The sequence below is a fragment of the Aulonocara sp. 'chitande type north' Nkhata Bay genome, linkage group LG18 (genome assembly GCF_057382095.1).
Source record: "Aulonocara sp. 'chitande type north' Nkhata Bay isolate Kocher_YH1m ecotype deep benthic linkage group LG18, A_spYH_male_GT1.1, whole genome shotgun sequence".
Classification (NCBI taxonomy): domain Eukaryota; kingdom Metazoa; phylum Chordata; class Actinopteri; order Cichliformes; family Cichlidae; genus Aulonocara; species Aulonocara sp. 'chitande type north' Nkhata Bay.
Genome location: NC_141361.1, coordinates 39,537,262 through 39,561,117, shown reverse-complemented (window position 1 = coordinate 39,561,117; position 23,856 = coordinate 39,537,262). Strand labels below are relative to the sequence as shown.

At 43.9% G+C, this 23,856-nt stretch overlaps 1 protein-coding gene across 1 annotated transcript in view; it reads left to right on the top strand.

The window, feature by feature from the left end:
- cntnap2b (contactin associated protein 2b) overlaps positions 1–23,856 on the top strand; it is a 48,237-nt gene that overhangs the window by 14,447 nt on the left and 9,934 nt on the right. Inside the window, exons 5-21 of the mRNA XM_086272249.1 lie at positions 1,342–1,545; positions 1,641–1,825; positions 3,624–3,767; positions 6,623–6,881; positions 7,010–7,159; positions 8,139–8,301; positions 9,153–9,259; positions 9,872–9,991; positions 10,139–10,251; positions 10,700–10,784; positions 10,968–11,124; positions 13,682–13,809; positions 13,917–14,087; positions 15,389–15,607; positions 19,569–19,805; positions 19,908–20,141; positions 20,465–20,598. Coding sequence (XP_086128375.1) covers positions 1,342–1,545; positions 1,641–1,825; positions 3,624–3,767; positions 6,623–6,881; positions 7,010–7,159; positions 8,139–8,301; positions 9,153–9,259; positions 9,872–9,991; positions 10,139–10,251; positions 10,700–10,784; positions 10,968–11,124; positions 13,682–13,809; positions 13,917–14,087; positions 15,389–15,607; positions 19,569–19,805; positions 19,908–20,141; positions 20,465–20,598 — 2,810 coding nt within the window. The remainder of the gene's footprint in view (positions 1–1,341; positions 1,546–1,640; positions 1,826–3,623; positions 3,768–6,622; positions 6,882–7,009; positions 7,160–8,138; positions 8,302–9,152; positions 9,260–9,871; positions 9,992–10,138; positions 10,252–10,699; positions 10,785–10,967; positions 11,125–13,681; positions 13,810–13,916; positions 14,088–15,388; positions 15,608–19,568; positions 19,806–19,907; positions 20,142–20,464; positions 20,599–23,856) is intronic.

Here is a 23,856-nt window from a genome sequence, read left to right as displayed (position 1 = left end):
ATGTGAAGAATATAAAACAGGAGTAATGTGAGCATGTTTGCTGGAACGTGTCAGTAGTCTGGCTGCGGCATTTTGTTTGGCTTGGAGGCAGAAAGAGACGATTTGCAGATCGTTAGATGAAGGAACCTTTAAATACAAGCGTGTCCATGCTCACAGGTGTACACACCGGTGCTCACACACTTTCTCCCCTTTCTCTTCCCCAGTCAAGTCTGTCCCGTATTTAGCAAGTGATAATAAAATAAAATAAACAATAGGGCTGGGATGGTCCATTTGGTAAAGTAAATCCGTTGGGCATCTTTCTTCACCTTTAGACAATAATTCTGATGCAAAAGAACCAAACGGGACAGGCAGAAAAAAAAAGAGAGGATTTGTCCAAGCTGGTGAACAGATTTTACATGTGGGTTAAGGCCCAGAGAAGAATCCAGTATTATTTCGAATGTTTGGCTCAGCAGGAGGACAGAAAAGCAGAATGTGGTTGAGGAGGAGCTGTGATCATGGTCTCAGCCTTGTTCATGTTTAAAACAAGGATATTTCTATACAAAACAATGTCACGTGTACAGATGTGTGATCTAAAAACATGAGGACTTACATGTTAGCTTTAATCTTCCGGTTTAACAGCAGTCCTTCCCTTTAAATCTAAGCTCTCTTCTTCCTCTCCTGTCTTTCTCATCTTTCTCCATCTCTGAGTGAAGTTCGCTCTCTTTCTTTTCTTTCCATGTGAGATGCAGCAGTTGGACTTTCAGCTGCAAACTGTTGTTCTAACTGCAGATTGTAGATAGTTAAGTTTAGGATTTTTTTGGATCTCTCAGTCATGCAAGTGTAGCTGAGAGTAAGTTGATGTAAGAGGCTTTGCTCATCAGATCAGCTTCTCAGGCCACAAATGATGATTGCATGCTACTGGCACATTACGCTCAGCTGCAAAGTCTGTGCAGTAACAGGTTCTGTGACACACAACAAGCTCACACTGCAAGCAGAAAACCATCTCTGTGCAGAAGAAGTTGCACTTGGTGGAAAGTGTCCCCAGTACATTTGTTAAGGGCGAGATTTAGAGCGACTGAAAGTCGCAGGAAAAGATCTTTCCTGAAAGCTGCTGATGGCTGAGAATGCAGCCGGACGTCTGCTAATATGTTCCTATAGTTACAAATCTGTCTGCTAGCAAATGTATGTTGTTGTGTTACAAAGTCTGAGGGCCAGCAGAATACAACACCTTTGTATTCCTATCGCTGATGTCTATGTATTGATGAAAGTCACAAATACACTATATTTTGAATTATATGTTAGTGTTTAACTTTCATTTAATACGTTTCAATGAGTTCATACTTTTGCTTTTGCATCTTTCAGGGGCTGATGTGATTGGTTTCGATGGGCACGGGGTCATCTCCTACCGCTTCAGGAGTAAAAAGTTAAAAATTGTGAAGGACGTCATCTCTCTGAAGTTTCGCACCACAGCAGGAAACGGGGTGCTGCTTCACGGAGAGGGGCAGCAGGGGGACTACATTTCCCTCGAGCTTCACAGAGCGAGACTGCTGCTCAGCATCAACTTAGGTAGCTTTCTAATCTTCCTGGTGTTTGTATCAGAGCGAGTTCTGTTAAACTTTATTAACCACTGATTTCATGACTGATGTGATGTGTCTGTCCAGGCAGCAACCAGAACGGTTCTATTCAGGGTCACACGGCTGTGACCAGTGGAAGCTTGCTGGATGATGACCACTGGCACTCTGTTGTCATCGAGCGTTACCGCAGGAATGTCAATTTTACTTTAGACCGCCACACTCAGCAGTTCAGAACCAATGGAGAATTTGATCACCTGGACCTGGACTACGAGGTACACCCTCCACACGGCTCAGTGAATCATACATTTGACTTAAACTGTGAATGTGTGTGTTCTCATTTAGCAGGAACCTGTTTATTCATGTGTAATCACTTTGGTTTTAAATGTGCTATAGAAATAAAACGTGCTTCCAGCCATCCGCTCTCTTCTGCTTATCCTTGTCAGGGTTGTGGGGGTTTGGATCCTATGATGTACTTATTTAATGAAGTACTTGCTAGGTTCTAAGAATCCTCTCCAAAGTCTTAATTGAAGAGGAAAATATCTTCTTAGTTTGGATGTCACCTCGAAAGGAAGACACACAATGTTTGTTCACATATAAACCGTATTATATGGAGGTAGTCTGACTTTCAGCTCCTCGTCTCCAGCATGATTTAGGTTCTGCTGATGTTTATGGTTATATTAGGCATGCAGTGAAATCTGCTACTTCCTTTTAATGACTTTAACTGAGGCTTCAGTGTTTAGAGGACACGTGTGCACAGGTACGCATATCTGCTGCTAATGTATGTCCTAGTTATCCATCAGCCCTGTCAGCCGGAGCACAGGTTCCATCGTTCAGTTATATTCAGGGCACTGTGCACAGTACACCATTAAGAGTAACTCTGCAGTCACTGCTTGAACAGATTGTTGGTGAAGCTGGAGGAAGAAACTTACCTTTGACAGGAAAAGTAAAGATTCTGGCAGAAATGAACCCACTCGTCATGTTTCACACACAGTTCCTGCTTTGGCACAGCAACAACACAACACTGTCATGATAAAGCTTTCACAAATAATTAGGTCACTTAGTTCAAATGCCTGGGGCTCAATTATTTTGTGAAAGATCAGCTCAATATTTAAGATATTGTCTTTCAAAAGAATTTGACCATTTAATCATTTAGGCTACATAAATTCACATCACTTCATCGTTTCAAAAACATTACTGAATGGCTGTTTGGGAGCTCAGGGCGCATTTAAAAATAGAATACTTTGTGGTGGACATCGTAGCGTGACCTCAGGATCACATCTAAGAGCTACTGTCAGCCAACATTTGTGTTCATGTTTTTAAATCAGAATACTTGTTAAAATTAAGCGTTTTTGCCCCGTGTTTACTTTGTTTACTGGTCTTATTTACATTATTATCCAGTGTTTTTTTTGTTTGTTTCTTTGGTACTTCTGATACTCTAGTGTGAGAGTGAGACAGGTACAAAGTTGAGGCTGGAAGCAACAGAGGTAAGTGAGCTTAAATACCTGGTCAACCATCCAAGGACAGACGGTGCACGCAAAGCATGAAGAAGGGTGTGCAGAGAGGCAGCGAGGGTCGAGACGAGTGTCTTTGTAACAGAAGGATTGCAGCAAGAGTGCAAGTGAACACAAAATGCAGTTTCTAAATGAAGGTGTTTCTTACTAAAAGAAATCCAAACCTGCATGACCCCACGTGACAAAGTGATTGACCCTAAACCCAATGACTGGTTGGGCCACGCTTGTCAGCAACAACTGCAGTCAAGTCTTTGTTGTTTGTTTAACATGCAAAAAAATCTGAAGTCAGGAAGGAGGCAAACAGTTTGTAACAACACTGTACGGAGCTTATCTCACTGTGTATATTTGATAGTCCGTTTATTCCTGCTGGTGTTCCTACAGTTTACAACATTACTGCGGTTCATCTGTGTAACGCCTGAAATGTTCATTTACTCTTCACAGTTGAGTGAAGTGGTTGTTGTCTGCTGTTATTAGCAGACCTTAAAAAGCGAATCGTTTGACTCTGTGTGGTTGCAGAGATGCAGAATCCCCCAGTGTTGCTTTGTGTTGTGTTCCTCAGATCAGCTTTGGAGGACTTCCTGTGTCTGTGAAGCCAACCTCAGGAGGCAAAGAGAACTTTGTTGGCTGCATGGAGGGAATTACCTACAACGGGGAAAACATCACTAGTCTGGTGCGCAGGAAGAAGGTTGACACCACCAGCTTTGTAAGAAGTGTCTTCTCTTTGAGTTCATGTGCCCAGCCTTGTGTAAATGTAGACTCGAATGCTGCAATGATCTTAAAAACCCTTTTGCAGTTTTTCTGTTATTTGGCAGTTTGCATCTTTTCCTAAACTAAATATGTCATGGCCACTCGTCTGTGGAGGAAAACTCTTCTTCAGCTTCAGTAACATGCCTCGATTCGTCGTGACCCAAACAGCTCTGAACGTACTTTTTAAACCATATATTACTGTTGTTTGTGTTAACCTCTGCCAGACAATGTAAAATATTTTTCTTCTTTATTGGGATCTTCTTAAATAACAAAGTTAATTGAGTGGATTTAATTGTTTGTTGCTCCTGTGGATTTGTCCCAAACAGTCTCTAACCTGAACACTTTCGACCTGTCAGAACATTAAAAGGAGCTCCGGTAGTTTCTTCACTGTTGCTCAAACTCCTGAGCCGTGTTGGTCAAATTACTTGAAAAAAGTAATCAGTAACTAATTACCGATTACTCCCCCAAGAAAGTAATCCCATTACTTTACTGGTTACTGATTTTCAAAAGTAATTAATTACTTAGTTACTTAGTTACTTTTTAAAAACACGATTTACAACCTGAAGAGGTGATAAAGCGATAGATCTTTCAGCCCAATTCTACTTTTTCTGCATAATCCATCATACAAAATGTAATCAAGTGGAAAAGTCTCTTTTTAAAACTTGTTTTATTAGTTTTAATCTTTTAACTTTATGCATCAAGCAAACATTTAATTATATGCAACATTCTCTGACTGGAAGAAATTAGTTTAACATTTAAACCTATTTTCTGCACATTCCAGCTCATAAAATAAAATATTTTTTGTGTTTACACTCACTCTTTCAAATAGATGCAAGTAAAACACAGCAGAAAATAAATAAAGTCAAAGACTCAGCGGTCCTGTTGCTCTATTTTCACCTGTAAAGCAGGAGTGGGGTAGGCGGAGGGTTACCCTGGTGCAGGTGTGCCGCGGTCAGTGGAAGGATACGGCAGTTTCTCTGTGAGTTTCCCATTACGTCGTAGCTACTCGGTGCTTGTTGGAAGTTTAGGGGTTTTTTCGCTGTAAAAAGAAGTTTTCTTCCCACGCACAGCGGACACTAATGTTTTTGTCACTTTTTTTGTTACTTCCACGCTTTAGACGCTGCACGCTCATACTCTCTCCCACACTTGATATATGATCCATTGTTGATCTGCACACAGCTGTTGTCACCAATGGCGCTCTTGCTTACGTCACTGTCCTGAGACATTCTCGCAAAAAATCACGGTTTTAGTAACGCAGTAACGCAGCGTTCCTACGGAAAAGTAACGGTAATCTAATTACTGTTTTTGCAATAGTAATCCCTTACTTTACTCGTTACTTGAAAAAAGTAATCAGATTACAGTAACGCGTACTGCCCATCTCTGTTCGTCACAACAACAGTCACTGTTATACAATATTATGGTCAACAGTATCAAGTGCTCTTCAAAGTAAAACACTTCCTGTAACAAGCTTTTACAATAAAATAAATAATTACCATTAACTGTTTGAACACATTTTCTACACATTCACTGCAGTAATGAGAAGCAGAGCATGTTTTAGTGTTTCCTGCATGTCCAAGTAGTAACACGTAAAAGATCAATAAATCACAACATCCTCCCAGCTGATTAACAGCTGTTCATCCGTGTCCAGCTGCTTCAGTGCGTTTACTCATCTCGAGTGGATGCAGTAACTGAGCAGGTCTGTGCAGCAAGCTTTAAACTGTGAACAATGCAGGAACAGCTGTGTCCGAGGAAATGCGTTTGTCTGGGCGAGTTATTCTCTCCAACCAGGACAACATCGCCCACGTTCATCACACTGGGTGTTTTTACTGGTAAAAGCCACCGACCTTCTGGTTAGTGGCCGACCTGCTCTGCCACCTGAGCTACAGCTACCTCCAAGTGCTCACAGCTCTGGAACTGTGCAAAGAGGACAGAGGCCTCAATATCGCCTCTACTTCTGTCAGTATACTAGTGAGCTCCTCAAAGTTCAGCGAAGCCCTCCCAGGACACTCCTTAGATTTGTTTTCACAGAGTTCTCAGGCTTTTCCCAGAAGCCACCCCACCAAGCTGCTCACTCAACAATAAACTGAAGAACGTCTCTGATGGTCTGCTCTTTCAAATGTCATGAACAAGCCTACATAACCTTCGTCTTGCAATAAATCTCTTTACTTTACAGTTCTAAATAAACCACCCCAGTGATGGTGCATTGAACAGTGCAGTGTAATCACAGGCTGCCAGTTAACCACAGTGAATCTGTGATTCGTTGGCAGCACCCATGGGTGTTGCTATCTGAAACTAAAACCAGAATACTGTAGCCTCCCACACTAAGACTGTGGTTGTCCTCTAAGAATGGATTTTGAATCTCTCCTTCCTCAGGTGGCACATTTCTTGTCTGAAACTTGTCTAACTCGTTAGAGCTAATTTTGATTGCCGGTTCTTTTTTCCACTCCATAGTAACCACTGTGTTTTTAGCTCAGATGTTCAAACTGAGTGGACTTCCTAGTCTGTGACTAGACTGGCTTTTAGTAACGTATTCACTGTGAAAATGTCCGAAATGTAAAAAACAGACATGCACGTGGATCCACGCGCCCAACATTTGATGACGTTCATGTTACTCAGACCTACGCTGGCCCTAGAGGACTCGCAGAAGTGGAAATTATAGCATCAAGTCTTTATTCCACACACTCTGAGCACCTAAACTGCCTGACAACCGTTTTCAATTTAGAATCGCCAAATAAAATGAAGTTTCAAAATAAAAGTCTGTTAGGTACTGTCTCCATAAATCTCTTTATCGGTTTCTTTCTTCCACTGTAGCGTAACCTGACATTTTCCTGCTCCGAATCCAACACCTCCCCAGTTTTCTTCAACTCCACATCCTTCCTGCGGCTGCCGGGTCAGACTGACAGCGACACCCTGTCAGTCAGTCTGTCTTTCAGGACGTGGAATCCCAACGGCCTTCTGATGTTCACCGCCCTGGCGGATGGCTGGGTGGAGCTGGGCCTGACGGAGGCAAAAATCACCGTCTATATGAATGTGACACAGAAGAAGAACACACGTATAGACATTTCATCAAGTGAGCTCAGCTCGTTGGTTTTCGGTTGTTTAATTATTATCTCGAGGTCCTTTTTGGTCTCTTTGTCTTCACTTCGATCGCTGTTGTGTTTTCCTGTTAAACTTTTCTTCATGTGTTTTCCCTCATAGGTTCAGGTCTGAATGATGGACAGTGGCATAGTGTCCACCTGAATGCACTGGAAAACTATGCAATGCTGACAGTTGATGGAGATGAGGCCTCCACAGTTAGAACAGCTATCCCCATCCAGATCCAGACTGGAGGAACATATTACTTTGGAGGTGTGTTAAGTCTAATTGTTGAATGTTGTCATTGTGTTTCTTAAATTTGTAAAGTCTTAGTTCAAGCAGTAGCAAAGAGATCCCTGTGATCCTGAGCACCTCTGCAGCCTCTCTGTGCTGGGGGAGGTTTTATTGTAGACACATCCTCTCTGACAGATCTGCTTCTTGTGTTGTTGCTTCCTGCTTCTATGACCCTTTTGGTCAGGAGGAGGTCTCACACACACACACACACACACACACACACACACACACACACACACACACACACACACACACACACACACACACAGTGCCTTGTCTTAGAACCATTGGGGGCTTTTACATGGGGAGGTGCTTGTGTTGTGTAAACTGTAACTGTCGTGGGAATAAACAGCTGTGAGGAAGCTGCTCTTTGAAGGATTTGGGCTACAGACAGCTGATGAGCACTAAGCTCCACCGCCTGGTTCTGACCAAAGCTTCCCTCGTTAGCGGCTGAAGATGTTCTGTCTTGTCTTGTGTTCTTCATGAGGAATACGTCTCTAAACTAGCGGCGCCTGTGGAAACACAGACTCAACAAGGTGATTACTGAAAAATGGGAGTAAACATGATCCAGAGTAATTTGATGTTTTATCAAGTGTGTCCAAGTTTTCTCTTCTCTCCTAAAAACACAGTGTGAGAAAGCAGCACTGATGCAAGTGTGAATTTAAAACGTGCAATAACAGGCTATGACTGCGTGCTACATCCGCGTGGGTAAAATTAGTCCAAGTTTCTTGATTATCAAACAAAATGAAAGTAGATGTTTGTTTTGTCCTGAAGCACAATGACTTTATTTTCACAGAAGCTCGCATCGACCTTCAAGACCCGATTTTTGGTGCCTGAAATAATTGCATGTTTTGAATCCTGCTTAAATGAGATTAAACCGTGCCGTCCTCACCAGCTTCATTCCAGTATACTTCTGCTGGTGATAATAATGCCTTTGCTGCTCTCCGTCTTTGTCTAGGTTATTTTCTGCAAACTAACACCAGATCACATCAGCGCTCCTTCCAGGGCTGCATGCAGATGATCCACATAGATGATCACCTGGTGGACCTCAAGGCGGTGGAGCAGGGCCTCATTGGAACTTTTGAAAATGTCAGCCTAGATATGTGTGCCATCATAGACAGGTATTTATCCCAGAAGTCCAAAGCTAAGATTGTAATAAAGAATTAAAAGCACAGTGGATTGTTGTTGGGACCTCCATCAGGCTGGAGGGTGGAGAGGGGTTGAAGTCGTGTTCTCACTGAGTTTCCTGCTGTTTCATGTGTCGCGGTTCGAATTTTGAGGAAGAGACATACGACTGAAAGTCCATAGTGGGTCAACACAAATGATTTTATTAAAACACATATATGTGGTGAAAATGGGCTCTGCGAAACATCAGGCTCCATCTCCCCCTGACAATAGGTGGGTGTGATATTTATACTTATGATGACCAGTAACTCCAGCGAGGACATATTCTAAAAAGGAACCGCTACTTCCTCTGTTCCTCCAGATGCTTCCTGTTATTACACTTTTCTAGACTTACACAACATTTGCAATCAGTTTACCCAGACAGGCTATGTGTCTGTGTCGTTAATCTAAGTGCATGACCCCCCTCTAAGTCATCTGTTACCAGGCAAACATCCACAGCACAGGGCACACGGCCTTTATTTCCTTTCTTAAACAATCATAGAAAATATATGTTAAATTGTATATATATAAGCAATCCTTCCAGCTTGAACTTTGCTCCATTGATCGGCCAGACATCGCGCTGCCCGTAGCTTCAACCCTTTAATTATGCAATATGTGTGTAACATGATTACAGTTGCCCCTGCAATGAAAGATTATGTGCTTACACCTGAAATACAGACTTTACTGTAACCTCACCAGTTTCAATAAATGTGTCAATGAAATGACAATAATGATAAATCATAAATGATGCAACAGCAATAATAAGGATTATGGATGTAAAATAATATTTCATCTCGACACATGTCAGGTGTGTTCCAAACTACTGTGAGCACAGCGGCCGCTGCTCTCAGACGTGGGACGCATTCACCTGCAACTGCAGTGGCACTGGCTACACTGGAGCTACTTGCCATACCTGTAAGTGCAGTTATACTCTGGCATTTGTTTAATTAATGGTAATCCTAATGTTATGTTAATCATAAGACTGGTTTTTAGTTAGTTGGTTATTTCATGATCTATTTGCTCAGGTTCCCTGAAAAATGTTCGATTTTTTAAAGATGCTCGGATTCTTTATCAAGTTCATTCTTTTAGGCTGAAGGTAGCTGTGAACATCAGTGTTTTTGTTTTTTAATCTCTGCCCACTCAGTGGTACAGTCAGGGCAACCGCCCAGATCCTGTTAGCATCTAGTTCTAAGGCTTTCATTCTGCATTTATCCATCAAATACACTGTTCCTCCCTTTATTCAAATACTGTACCATTATTATTACTACCAATATTTTCCATGCAACCTTACATGGCTGCAGACACAAGTCACAATACTGAAAGGTACCAGCAGCAGTCGTTGAGGCTGCCAGTAGAGTAAATTCCTGTGACTGAACTGAGTGCCCAGGGTTACTTTTCTAGACGTTTCCAGCTCTGGGACGGGCTGCTGACTTGTGTCATATTGGTGCCAACTTTTTGGCTTTTGCGTCTGACTCTATGGTGAAAATGGATCCACACAGACAGACTATACCTTGCTTCCCCTGATAGCACTGTATCAGCAATCATGTGAGGAGTATAAGCACCAAGGCAAGAGTTCGGGGAGCTACTGGATAGACCCAGATGGCAGCGGCTCTATAACCCCCTTCAGAGTCCACTGTGACATGACAGGTAAGATATTCAATCTTTATTTAAACCAGCATGAAGAATATATTCCAGCACAAATTACTTCAGGTTTATCATGTGACTGATTGTATTTAGGTAAATCTGTGATGTAGAAGGAGCAGAGAATATTTACATGTCGGTTGTTTTTCTTAGAGGATGTGGTTTGGACCACGCTGAGGAACGACCTGTCTCCTCAGACGTCAGTATCCAGTGCAGACAAGGGCAACGCAGTGCTGCAGATTTCTTACAATATGACTGAGGAACAGGTACACACTTAATGTTACACACTCCGTTTCCTACATGCACTGCACTTTTTCTTTTTTAACAAAACAGTTTGCTAACAATAAACATGCAGACACAAAACTGAAGCAGAAACAAAGTTCATCTTCTAAGCATTGTTAATCGACTGTTCAGCGTTACAGATATTTTGGGGAGAAGTCCAACGATTCGATGGGTTCATAAGCAGAATGGTGTTGGTCGTACGGGGCTGGCTGCTTGAGTCACAGGTTTTTATAGTCATGTTAAACAGTTGAACCTGTTCAGGACTAGATGGCTTTAATCAGTCCACAGTGCTCTAAACAATAAAGAAGAACCCAGCTGTTCGGTTGGTTTTCATTCCAACACACGTCACAGACCGTAAATATCACAGACTAAGAAATGTTCTTAGCAGACAAATGACAAATCAGCATACTCGTGTCTGTCTCGTGTGTCCAGATGTTGTCAGTAACCAGCAGTGCAGAGTACTGTGAGCAGTACGTCGCCTATGCTTGCCGAATGTCCCGCCTGCTCAGCGGTCCAGGTGATGATGCCTATTATCGACCTTTTCACTCACTATAAAGAATGTGTTTACTCTGTTCATCAGACTGCCCATCATTATTATCATAACACATACTGTAAACATTAAAGTGATATTTTTGAATGGTGCGTGTGTTCAGAAGTGTTTAAGTAGCAGTACACTGTAGCTGTTTGGTTCGACCTCCAGATGGCGTCCCTTTCACTTGGTGGTTCGGAAGAGCCAATGAAAAGCATTCTTATTGGGGGGGTTCAGGACCAGGGATCCAGAAGTGTGCCTGTGGTATTGAACACAACTGTACTGATTCCAAACACTACTGCAACTGTGATGCAGACCTGCGTGCCTGGTGAGTGTACCCTCACTCAGCCGCTCAGCTGAGCTGTATCGTGTTACAAACTAGAGTTTATAGTTTCATCCTGTAGGTCAGGGGTCGGCAACCTTTCTGGTGATGAGTGCATCTAAAGTTTCCTCAGAAGTCAGTGTGCCATATGACTGCATTAGCAATACATTTAATAACGCTCTATATTAACAGTTACACACTATATAGAAAAACTTTACAGAATTATATTTGTTCACAGATGTTGGCAGCTGTCAGCGAATAGTTATCAGCTGTTTGGAAACAAAAAAAGACTTTTTATCCATAACAGCAAATGAACTGAACAACAGAAAATGCAAATGCTGTTTATCCTCACAACAATGTTAACAGACGCTGTTGTGACAGTGATGCACAGTCTTGTTGGTATATGTATGATTTCTATACATTTTACATCAGACAAAAACTTTGGTTGTAAAATTCAGATAATTATTTAAACAAGAATAAGAAAGTATATCTTTGTGCCTGTCACGGCTGCACAGCAGTCGTGTGGTGAATTGAGAAAAGGATCCAAGATGCAGGCACTGACTGGGGTGCGAGTGAAAATTTATTTGCAGAGGTGATAAAGTGACAAAACAGGAAGAGCAGAGCGGGGAGTAAACAAACCTAAACTGGGAAAACTAAAGAACAAAACTTAAACCAGACACTCACGGGAGGAGGAGCGAAATGCACAAAGAGAGATGGCAGAGAGACGCAGAATGAATACCAGGTAACAGAATAATGCAGACTGACATGGAGTTAAACAGACGACACGACAGAGAGCACAGGAAAACACAGGGCTTAAATACACGGGGAGTAATCAGGGAATGGGCCACAGGAGGGAGACACAGCTGGGAGCAATAAGGCTAACGAGACAGGGGAGAGGTAAAACTGAACACACTGACATGAGACATGAACTTTCAGAATAAAACAGGAAACTAACAGACACAGAGAACCAGACCGGACACTGAACTTGACAGGCAGACTCATGAGCAGACACAATAACACCATGGACAGACAGAGGGAACACAGAGAAGTGGAAGCAGGCAGGCAAAGAACAGAAACCTAACAAATGGCAAAATCACAGAATACACACTCTGAATGAACAAAAGCACAAGGAACACAAAACACTGAGTCCTCAGACTCAGGACCATGACAGTGCCCCCCTCTCCCTGTTAATGCCCTACCTGCCCCCCTGGCAAAACTTTGCTAGACCCGCCCCTTAGAAAAGGATCCTGGTGTTATTTGTCTCTCAGAAACAGTTCATAACTTCAACTCATTCATGTCACCTAAAAGGTAAACCTGTTTCTCCATCACCTGTTCAGCTCTGATGGTTCAGTAAGGACATCTCCTGGTTTCATCTTCATGTTTCCCTCTCACCAGATAACCAAACCATATCATGACCAGCAGCTTTACAGCTGTGGCTCCAGCAAACATCAGCTGATACTAGAAATTAATATTAAATAAATTCTAACAACAGCTGATCAAGCTTAAACGTGCTGCTGTTGTTTAACGTGACATCTGCTGGTTTCCTCTTTCTGGAGCAAAGTGGGCGATAAATAAACAAGAGAGAAAAGCCGATCAGCTGATCATTGATCAGTTTCATGATTAAAGTAGCAACAGGAGAGAGAGGGGGAGAGAATGAGAGAAGAAGAGGCAGCTGTGCAGCGTAAACACAGAGTAACTCCAGCTTTGTGTCTTTCTCATTGTAGCTGAATTACGGGACAAACTGTTCTTTTTCAGCTCAACATGAAACGCGTAATATTTTCTCTGAATACGAGACGATTCAGTTTTTTACGGGACGGTCGGCAACTCTACTAACCTTATGAATAAAATAATGTTCACCATCAGTAACATCATAGCACCCACCCAGCTGTATAGAAACTCCATCATCCTAGCTAGTACGCAGCACGAGTTATTGTAACTGACTGTAAAAAGTCAGCACAACGAAAATAAACTCCACCTAAACTTGGTTTATATCTGACCCAGATAGACTGCAGGTCATAACTTCTTACCTGAAGTTCAGTTCACCTGACACTCGGACCTGCAGCTGCCTCGGGGCTCTCCTCCTCCTGCCTCCCCTTCCCTCATCCACCTGCTGCCTCTGTAGAAGCTCTAAATAACTGAGTTATTTTTACACATCTTCCAGCATCTGGCCAATTCACCACCTTTCCTTGTTTATAACGTTACAAAACCCCCAAAACAACAAGCAAAAAAACAACAGAAAACCATCGGCCCATAAAAACGAAAAATCACATGGCCAGCCCAGCTATGGTCGTGCCATCAGTTAACCCTTCGCGTGCCACAGGGTTGCTGACCCCTGCTATAGATTATAATCCTCATAATCCTCACTCAGTGTTTGAATGAAAGCTTGTGCCAAACCCTGATCAGCCCTTCAGTACTTTCTTAAATGTATATGTGAATGATGTAATAACACAAATTAGACAAAATTGATTTAAAAAATCAAATCTAAAGTAAAGGAAATATTTTTAGCTGACATAATCCTGAGCTGACTGTCATGTCTTCTTTCTGTGTGTGTCCGTGTATGTAGGAAGGAGGACTCAGGCCTGTTGGTCTACAAAGACCACTTGCCAGTCAGTCAGGTTGTGGTTGGTGATACAAGCAGAGCTGGATCTGAGGCCAAACTAACCATAGGGCCACTCAGATGCCGAGGGGACTGTGAGTCTCACACACACACACACACACACACACACACACACACACACACGTATTTCATGTTGTTTCATAGACAAATATATTTTATATCTTGTGGTTATTTTCTATAGCAAACTTCCGGAATGCGGCCTCCTTTACAAGCCCCGCCTCTTACCTCCACTATCCTTCTTTGAGAGATGAAACCAGCACTGACATCTCTTTCTACTTTAAGACGTCCTCTACTCATGGAGTCTTTCTAGAAATCCTGGGAAGCACCAGCTTCCTTCACATTGAGCTCAGAGGTGGGTCAGTGTGTGTGTACTACTGTAATACTGTTGAGACCTTTGCACATGTGCAGTTGAGATATTAGGTCCTTTTTAAAGATATAATCCCCAAAGGTTGATTCTGTTCATCTGGATGTTTTCAGTGGGAGAAACGTGTCGTGACTCATCAGCTGACTTCTTCAGTCTCAGCTGATAAACACTGCATTTGCATAATGACTGAAACCAGCTGACTGAATGAACAATGGGCTGTGAGGTCAGTTCATTGATCAGCTGAGACTGAAGAAGTCAGCTGATGAGTGACGACACGTTTCTCCCACTGAAAACGTCGTTTTAAAATATCTGTTGTTTTATAATAATATTCCTTAAGTGAAACATGTATAATGTAAAAAATATTGGTCCCAGCATGGAGCCCTGTGGAACTCCATTCATAACTTTTAAATTCAAATTCAAATTCAAATTTTATTTGTCACACACACACAACCATACACAGTATGACATGGGGGTGAAATGCTTGTAGCTGTACAATGCCCGACCATTAAATGACAGAAGAAAAGTTTTACAATATTTACAATTTACTACAAAAATTTACAAATTAACTTAGGAATTTACAGTAAAAATGTGCAAATAGCAGAAGAGATTATAAAGATAAGGATTATAAATTATAGGAATTATAGGATTATAGGAAATGTGTGGTGGTGCGTGTGGTGACGTGTGTGAGAGTCCAGTCTTATAGTGACGTGTTTGGGAGAGTCCAGTCCTACACCTGGTTCAGGGCCCGAATAGCCTGGGGGAAGAAGCTCCTCCTCATTCTCTCTGTTTTGGCCTTAAGGGAGAAGTGTGTGAAGAAGACTCCCGTTTATATGGATAAATTGGAGTCTATCAGATAGATATGATTCAAACCAGCACAGTGGCGAGTTCTAATCTCTGTAGTAAAACATTGTGCACTGAGGTCTGTCAGGACAACCATGGAGAGGAGTCTGCTATTAGAACCCATAAGTAGATAATTCATAACCTTCACTAGTGCTGCTCCTGTGCTACGATGCACTTTAAGTAAACCATTAAATAAACCGTTCCTTTGCAAATGCAAATGGTCAGTGTTTGGTGACGTCTCTTTCAAAACATTTTGAAATGAAAGGAAAGTGGGTCTATATTTAGCTAAAACATTTGGATCAAGTAAGAGCTTTTTGAATAAGGATTTAAAAGCCTGTGGTATGTAGCCTGTAAACGGAGATAACTTAATCATCAGTGTTTATTACTATCTGTCTCTAGGAGATGAAAATTTTAACTATTTCCAATGTTTGACATGTTTGACTCCACAGCCGACTCAGTGGTTTTATTCTCTTTTGGCATTGGCACTGAGAAGATGGAGCTCAGTGTCCGCTCACAAGTGCCGTTAAATAATGACCAGTGGCATCGTGTGGAGGCTGAAAAAAACATCAAGGAGGCAGTGCTGCAACTTAATGGACAGCACAGAATGGTCAGGCCCACCACCTTACAGGGCCATGCAAAACCAGAGCTCTACAGTGATCTCTATGTTGGTAAGACTTGTGTGCCACATATGTTTATGGTCCCATTTGGACTCATGAGGAGTATGTTACTCTTCTTCATATATGTCTTCAAACCGCAATGAACAAGCATGTGTGCTTCATTCAGTATATTTGGTCTTTTTTTTTATGTTTTAAAATGTTATGTTGTGATCATCAGAGTCTGAACTATAAAAAATCTTTTAAGTTTTTGTCTGAATTTATTAATGGCTGCAGATCATCCAAATATAAAAAAAATGTTAATGGTCCTGACTTTGACGACAAATTTCCCAAAGGGTGAGAAGGTGCTATCGGGCATGGGGCGACCGTGCCCGATAGCACCGTGGCTCAGGGGGTTGGGAAGCGTATCTGTAACCGGAAGGTCGCCGGTTCGATCCCCGGGCTCTCTGTCCTGGTCGTTGTGTCCTTGGGCAAGACACTTTACCCTACCGCCTACTGGTGTTGGCCAGAGGGGCCGATGGCGCGATATGGCAGCCTCGCTTCTGTCAGTCTGCCCCAGGGCAGCTGTGGCTACAACCGTAGCTGCCTCCACCAGTGTGTGAATGTGAGAGTGAATGAATAGTGGCATTGTAAAGCGCTTTGGGTGCTTTGAAAAGCGCTATATAAATCCAATCCATTATTATTATTATTATCACCTCTCTGGTGGGGAACGAGCCTGAGTTAGTGCGTGAGGTTGAGAGGTACCGGCTAGATATAGTCGGGCTCACCTCTACGCATGGCTTGGGCTCTGAAACCAGCCTCCTGGAGAGGGGTTGGACTCTGTCTCAGTCTGGAGTTGCCCCTGGTGAGAGGCGGTGGGCTGGGGTGGGTATTCTAATATCCCCTCGGCTTGCTGCCGGTATGTTGGGGTTTTTCCCGGTGGATGAGAGGGTTTGTTCCCTGTGCCTTAGGGTCGGGGAACAGGCTCTGACTGTCATCTGCGCTTATGCGCCGAGTGGCAGTTCAGAGTACCCAGCCTTCTTAGAGTCCCTGGGGGGGGGGGGGGGGTGCTGGAAGGTGCTCTGTTGTCCTGCTGGGAGACTTCAATGCTCACGTGGGTAACGGCAGCGAGACCTGGAGGGGCGTGATTGGGAGGAACTGCCTCCCTGATCTGAACCCGAGCGGTGTTTTGTTATTGGACTTCTGTGCAAATCACAGTTTGGCCATAACGAACACCTTGTTCGAACATAAGAGTGTCCATAAGTGCACGTGGCACCAGGACGCGCTAGGCCGCAGGTCGATGATCGATTTTGTAATTGTATCACCAGACCTGCGACCATATGTTCTGGACACTCGGGTAAAGAGAGGGGCTGAGCTGTCAATTGATCACCACCTGGTGGTGAGTTGGATCAGGTGGCGGGGGAGGACGCTGGACAGACCCGGTGCACCTAAACGCGTAGTGAGGGTGTGCTGGGAACGTCTAGCAGAGGCCCCAGTCCGCGAGATCTTCAACGCACACCTCCGGCAGAGCTTCAACAGCATTCCGAGGGAGACTGGGGGACATTGAGTCCAAATGGACCGTGTTCAGCGTCTCCATTGCCGAAGCTGCTGCATTGAGCTGCGGCTGCAAGGTGGTTGGTGCCTGCCGTGGTGGTAATCCCCGAACCAAATGGTGGACACCAGAGGTGAAGGGAGCCACCAGGCTGAAGAATCACACTCCTCTGCCTTCTTTGGGAAAGTCTATGCCAGGGTGCTGGAAAGGAGAGTTCGTCCGCTAGTCGAACCTCGGATACAGGAGGAACAATGCGGTTTTCGTCCTGGTCGCGGAACACTGGACCAGCTCTTTATCCTCTCAAGGATACTTGAGGGTGCATGGGAGTTTGTCCAACCAGTCTACATGTGTTTTGTGGACTTGGAGAAGGCATTCGACCGTGTCCCTCGGGGTGTCCTGTGGGAGGTGTTGCGGGAGTATGGGGTGTCTGGCCCATTGCTACGGGCCATTCGATCCCTATACAACCGTTGCAAGAGCTTGGTTCGCATTGCCGGCAATAAGTCGGACTCGTTCCCGGTGGGTGATGGGCTCTGCCAGGGCTGCCCTTTGTCACCGGTTCTGTTCATAATTTTTATGGACAGAATTTCTAGGCGCAGCCAAATGGCGGAGGGATTTCACTTTGGTGGCCTCAGAATCTCATCTCTGCTTTTTGCAGATGATGTGGTTCTGTTGGCTTCATCGGGTGAGGGCCTCCAGCTCGCACTGGAACAGTTCGCAGCCGAGTGTGAAGCAGCGGGAATGAGGATCAGCACCTCCAAATCTGAGGCCATGGTTCTCAGCCGGAAAAGGGTGGCGTGCCCACTCCGGGTCGGGGATGAGTTCCTGCCCCAAGCGGAGGAGTTCAAGTATCTCGGGGTCTTGTTCGCGAGTGATGGGAGAAGGGAGCCGGAGATCGACAGACGGATTGGGGCTGCGGCTGCAGTAATGCGGACGCTGCACCGGTCCGTCGTGGTGAAGAGGGAGCTGAGTGTAAAAGCGAAGCTCTCAATTTACCGGTCGATCTACATCCCTACCCTCACCTATGGCCACGAGCTGTGGGTAGTGACCGAAAGAACGAGATCGCGGATACAAGCGGCAGAAATGAGCTTCCTCCGAAGGGTGGCTGGCCTCTCCCTTAGAGATAGGGTGAGAAGTTCGGCCATCCGGGAGGGGCTCAGAGTAGAGCAGCTGCTGCTCCACATTGAAATCAGCCAGCTGAGGTGGTTCGGGCATCTGACAAAGATGCCTCCTGGGCGCCTCCTGGGTGAGGTGTTCTGGGCATGTCCCAACACCTTGGTGTTCCCCCGGATAAGCTGCAGGAGGTGGCTGGGGCGAGGGAGGTCTGGGCCTCTCTGCTTAGGCTGCTGCCCCCGTGACCCAGCCTCGGATAAAGCGGATGAAGATGGATGGATGGATGGATGGACAAAATAATAATCAAATCACCAGAATTATGCTTATGTACTTATACTAATTACCCTACTCTAATGCTAATATTAGGGTGGTGAGTTGGATCAGGTGATAGGAGAGGATGCTAGACCTAAATGTATAGCGAGGGTGCGCTGGGAATGCCTGGCAGACGCCACAAGATCTTCAGCTCCCACCTCCAGCAGAGCATTCTACAACACAGGTGTCCAGCTCCAGGTCTCGAGGGCCGATGTCCTGCAGGTTTTAGATATGTCCTTGAACCAACACAGCTGATTTAAATGGCTAAATTATCTCCGCAACATGTCTTGAAGTTCTCCAGAGGCCTGGTAATGAACTAATCATTTGATTCAGGTGTGCTGACCCAGGCCCTCCAGCAGGACACCGGCCCTCGAGGCCTGGAGTTGGACACCCCTGATCTACAGCATTCTGAGACACGAGACACTGAGTCTAAATGGACCTGCATTGCTGAAACTGCTGCACTGAGCTGCAGCTACAAGGTTGTTGGTGCCTGTTGTGATGGTATACCCTGAACACCAGAGGTGGACACTAGGGGTGAAGGGAACCACCAGGCTTTAGATGGAGTCCTATCGGGCTTGGTTAGCCTGTGGGACTTTGGAGGCAGCCAATAGGTACTAACAGGCCAAGTGGAATGTGGTGACGGCAGTGGCTGAAGCAAAAACTCGGGTGTGGGAGGAAAGACAATGGAAAAAAACTTCCAAACTGCCTTGAAGAGATTCTGGCAAACTGTCAGGCGACTCAGAAAGGAAAAGTGGTGCTCTACCTGCACTGTGTATAGTGTGCTGACTTCGCTGCTGACTTCAATTGGGGTGGCTGTAGCTCAGGAGGTAGAGTAGGTTGTCTAGGTTCGATCCCTGGCACCTCCAGTCTAAGTGGGGCATGAGATGTCATTATTTTCTGATTTCTGTACCGTTAGCTGGAAGCCACTGCAGACTGGAGCACACGAAAAACAAGAAACTCATTCAACAGTAATGTGCTAATCTGCATATCACATTGAATTACTCGTTATTTGAAGGTGTTCTTAATGCTGTTCTGGATTATTCTGCCTTACATCTATACCAGGTGCTTCAAGTGGTCAAAGGGGTTTTCTGGGCTGCATGCGAGCTCTGAAGATTAATGGTGTGACCTTTGACCTGGAGGAATGGGCAAAAGGGACTCCAGGTGTGAATCCAGGCTGCCAGGGCCACTGCAACAGCTACAGGATGCACTGCAGAAATGGAGGAAAGTGTGTAGAGCATTACAATGGTTACTCCTGTGACTGTTCCCTTACTGCTTACGATGGACCCTTCTGCACTGATGGTATGACCAACACCCTGTTTGAGATTAGATGGGTTCAGATTTAATAATCAATAAGAATTTCCGCTATGTTTTAATGTTCTTTATTCTTTAATTATACCTTAGATGTAGGCGGCTACTTTGAGACGGGGACATTGGTGCGTTACGACTTGCTGCCAGAGGGGGGACCTTTTGCATTGAGGGACGTGAAGAGTCTGTCAGGTGTTGGTGTTTCAAGTGAGGCCAACCTGACTAAGGAGGAGCTTGTGTTCAGCTTCAGCACCTACAGTGCTCCCAGCATTCTTGTCTACATCAGTTCCAGAACTCAGGACTACTTGGCTGTGGTTCTCAGACACAATGGTAGGCTTATTAGTGTCGTATCTGATACATTTAATGTGTTCTCATCTTTGTAAACTTTATCTAGGGTGGTCTCCATGCCAAATATACTTGGGAGAGATACTCAGCCCAAGTGGCACTCTGATGCATCGGAGTGTCGGTGTAAATGTTAGATAGCAAGCACCTTTGTAGAAGAACAATTGAAAAAAAGTGCTTGTGTGAATGGATGAATGAGGCAAGTTGTAGAAAACACTTTGAATGCTCAGAGTAGAAAAGCACTATGTAAGAACCAGTCCCTTTACCATTTATGAACTGTAAGAAATGTACGTATTTCTTTGTGTTTTCAGGCACTCTCCAGATCCGCTACAGCCTTGGAAGACTCACAGAACCGTATACCATAGATGTTGACCATCGTAACATGGCCAACGGTCAGCCACATTCTGTCAACATAACTAGGAACTTAAGGGAGATACGGCTACAGGTTAGTGAATCCTGCCACTACAATACGCGATGAATTGCAAAATGCAGTCAAGTTAATAATAAAAGTCTTCAGCTGAAAATTCTTTTAGTTTGAAGCTGTAGCAAATATTTAATAGTGAGTATTAAGTTTGTATTAGGAGTGATTTAATGCAGCACTTTTTGCTGGAATGTCATCAAAGACACAATTTATAACAAAGACTTATTATATAGAATAATTATTTACATGCTGTTACCCCTGTGTTACTGAGATATGTATGTGTAAGTTCTTTGTCGCTTTCACAAATTTTTTTCCATGTGTAAATAGAAATAACAGAAACTAGGAATTTTTCTTTAGCTGGCGATACACGCTGCTTCAAAACTTAGTATTAGAAAATATACACTAACCACTATCAAACGTTTGGACACAGCTTCTCATTTAACGGTTTTTCTTTATTTTCATGACTTTTTACATTTTAGATTCTCAGTGAAGGCATCAAAACTATGAATGAACACATGCAATTATGTAGTAAACAAAAGTGTGAAACAACTCAAAACATGTTTTATATGTTAGATCCTTCCTAACAGCCGCCCTTTGCTTTGATTCCTGCTTTGCTCACTCTTGGCGTTCTCTCCATGAGCTTCATGTCACCTCAAATAGTTTCCAACAGTCTTGAAGGAGTTCAGAGGTGCTGAGCACTTGTTGGTCCTTTGCCTTCACTCTGCGCTCCATCTCATCCCAAACCATCTCCACTGGGTTTATGTCAGGTGACTGTGGAGGCCAGACCATCTGGTGCAGCACTCCATCACTCTCCTTCTTGGTCAAACAGCCCTCACACAGCCTGCAGGTGTGTTTGGGGTCATTGTCCTGTTGAACAATACATGATGGGATGGCATGTTGCTGCAGGATGCTGTGGTAGCCATGCTGGGTCAGTGTGCCTTCAGTTTTGAATAAATCCCCAACAGTGTCACCAGTAAAGCCCCCCACACCAGCAAACCATCAACTCCATGCTTCATGGTGGGAACCGTGCATGTAGAGACCATCGTTCACAAAGACACGGCGGGTGGAATCAAAGTTCTCCAATTTGGGCTCATCTTGTGTTTCTTGGCCCAAACAAATCTCTGCTTGTTGCTTTTCCTTAGTCGTGGTTTCTCAGCAGCTATTTGACCATAAAGGCCTGATTCCCACAGTCTGCTCTGAACATGTAGAGATGTGTCTGCTACTGGAGCTCTGTGTGACATCTATCTGGGCTCTAATCTGAGCTGCTGTTAACTTGTGATTTCTGAGGCTGGTGACTCGGATGATTGTATCCTCAGCAGCAGAGGGACTCCTGGTCTTCCTTTCCTGGGGCGTCCTCATGTCAGACAGTTTCATCGTAGTCTTGATGGTTTTTCTGACTGCACTTGGGGACACATTCAAAGTTTTAGCAGTTTTCTGGACTGACTGACCTTCAGTTCTTACAGTAATGATGGGCTGTTGTTTCTCTTTACTTAGCTCATTGGTTGTTGCCATAATATGAACTCTAACAGCTGTCAAACATGGCTGTCAGCTGTGCACCAACCTGACTGCTGCACAACACGACTGATGGTCCCAACCCCATTAAGAAGGCAAGAAACTCCACCAATGAACCCTGACAGGCTCACCTGTGAGGTGAAACCATCTCAGGTGACGACATCATGAAGCTGAGAGAAGGCCGAGGGTTTGCAGCTGGGTGGCTACTTACAGGAATCTAAAATATAAGACATATTTAGTATGGCTTATGTTCAAGTTAACGCAGCTTTCACAGTATCAAAAAAGAAACACTGGCACTAATCGTATCACTCAATGCAGCATTTGACAAAGTAAGCTGGAAATTTCTGTTTGCAATATTTAAGAAATTTGGATTTGGAGAATCATTTATCAGTTGGATAAGAGCGTTTTACACATCGCCAGTGGCCACAGTCACCACCAATGGGTTAATTACACAAAGCGTTACTCTTCACACTGGTGCCAGGCAAATATGTCTAGCTGCTACTATAAGACAAAATGGCAATATTAAAGGTATTTCAATGTCTAATATACAACAAAATTCTTCTTTATGTAGATGTTTTATTGCTCCTTCAGGATCCCCACTCTTTGCAGCAAACATTTGGGTTATAGATTTGCTTTCAAAAGTCTCAGCTTCTCTATAACCTGGTCGAAATCCACTATTTTGCCACTCTGTATGGATGAGGAGGACCGGGCAGATCTTAAATATTAAATATTAATGTTTCCTCCAAGCTGACCAAATCCTGTTCAGCATGAATTTCACCCCCTTGCTTAAATTGGTTCAAAAGAATCATCCATCCATCTGTCCGTCCATCCATCCGTCCATCCATCTGTCCATCCATCCATCCATCCGTCCATCCATCTGTCCGTCCATCCATCCGTCCATCCATCTGTCCATCCATCCATCCATCCGTCCGTCCATCCATCCGTCCGTCCATCCGTCCATTTCACAGGGAAAGAACCTTTTATTAGATTATATATCCTAAGAAAAAAAGTCACCTGCTCTCAAACAAAAATCAGCTGAGTTCAATAAAAACTGGTCCATTATCATCACTAAAATAATGTATGCTACTGCCTGATATATCTTAATTATTTTTTTCCCTCTCTCCTCGTCTCCCATTTCACATCCTAATCACCTCTAACCACCTTTGATTCCCCCTTGTACACAAACAAAAAACAAAAACGCAAAACCGTTTAACCTGATCACCGATCCACTTATAAACAGGCTTTCTCCTTTGGCTCTGGGGGCTAATCTAAAGGGGGCCATACACAGGGTTCCCTCCAATCAGGTCTGGGGGCAGCCCAGAGCTCTATGGTCCTAACTCCAAAAAGGAAGAGAGCAGTGGGTGCCAGTGGCTTGGGATGTAGAGCAGATTGTCCAATAAACAGAGGGCTGGTGGTTCGAATTCTGCTCCATACCAGTCGTATTATTACCAGTCATTCAAGACTTCAACACTGGTGTGAGTGGGTGAATGAACCAAGTTAAGTAAAGCACTTTGAGTGTTTAGAAAAGAGCTATATACGAACTAGTCCATTTACCAAAAAGGAGGGGGGCGTATGAAAGGAAAGAGAAAAAGACCTTTCCTACCCTGCAGGCAAAGCCTCTGAATCATCCCTCCAGCTTATTTTAGCAGAATACCGCTGTGAGCTATTATATTCTTCTTATAACGATGTTACTGTTGTCATGGTCATGACTGTTATTGTTCATAGCTGGTCATTGGTCATACTTATGGCTATTATTATCGTCATTATTAT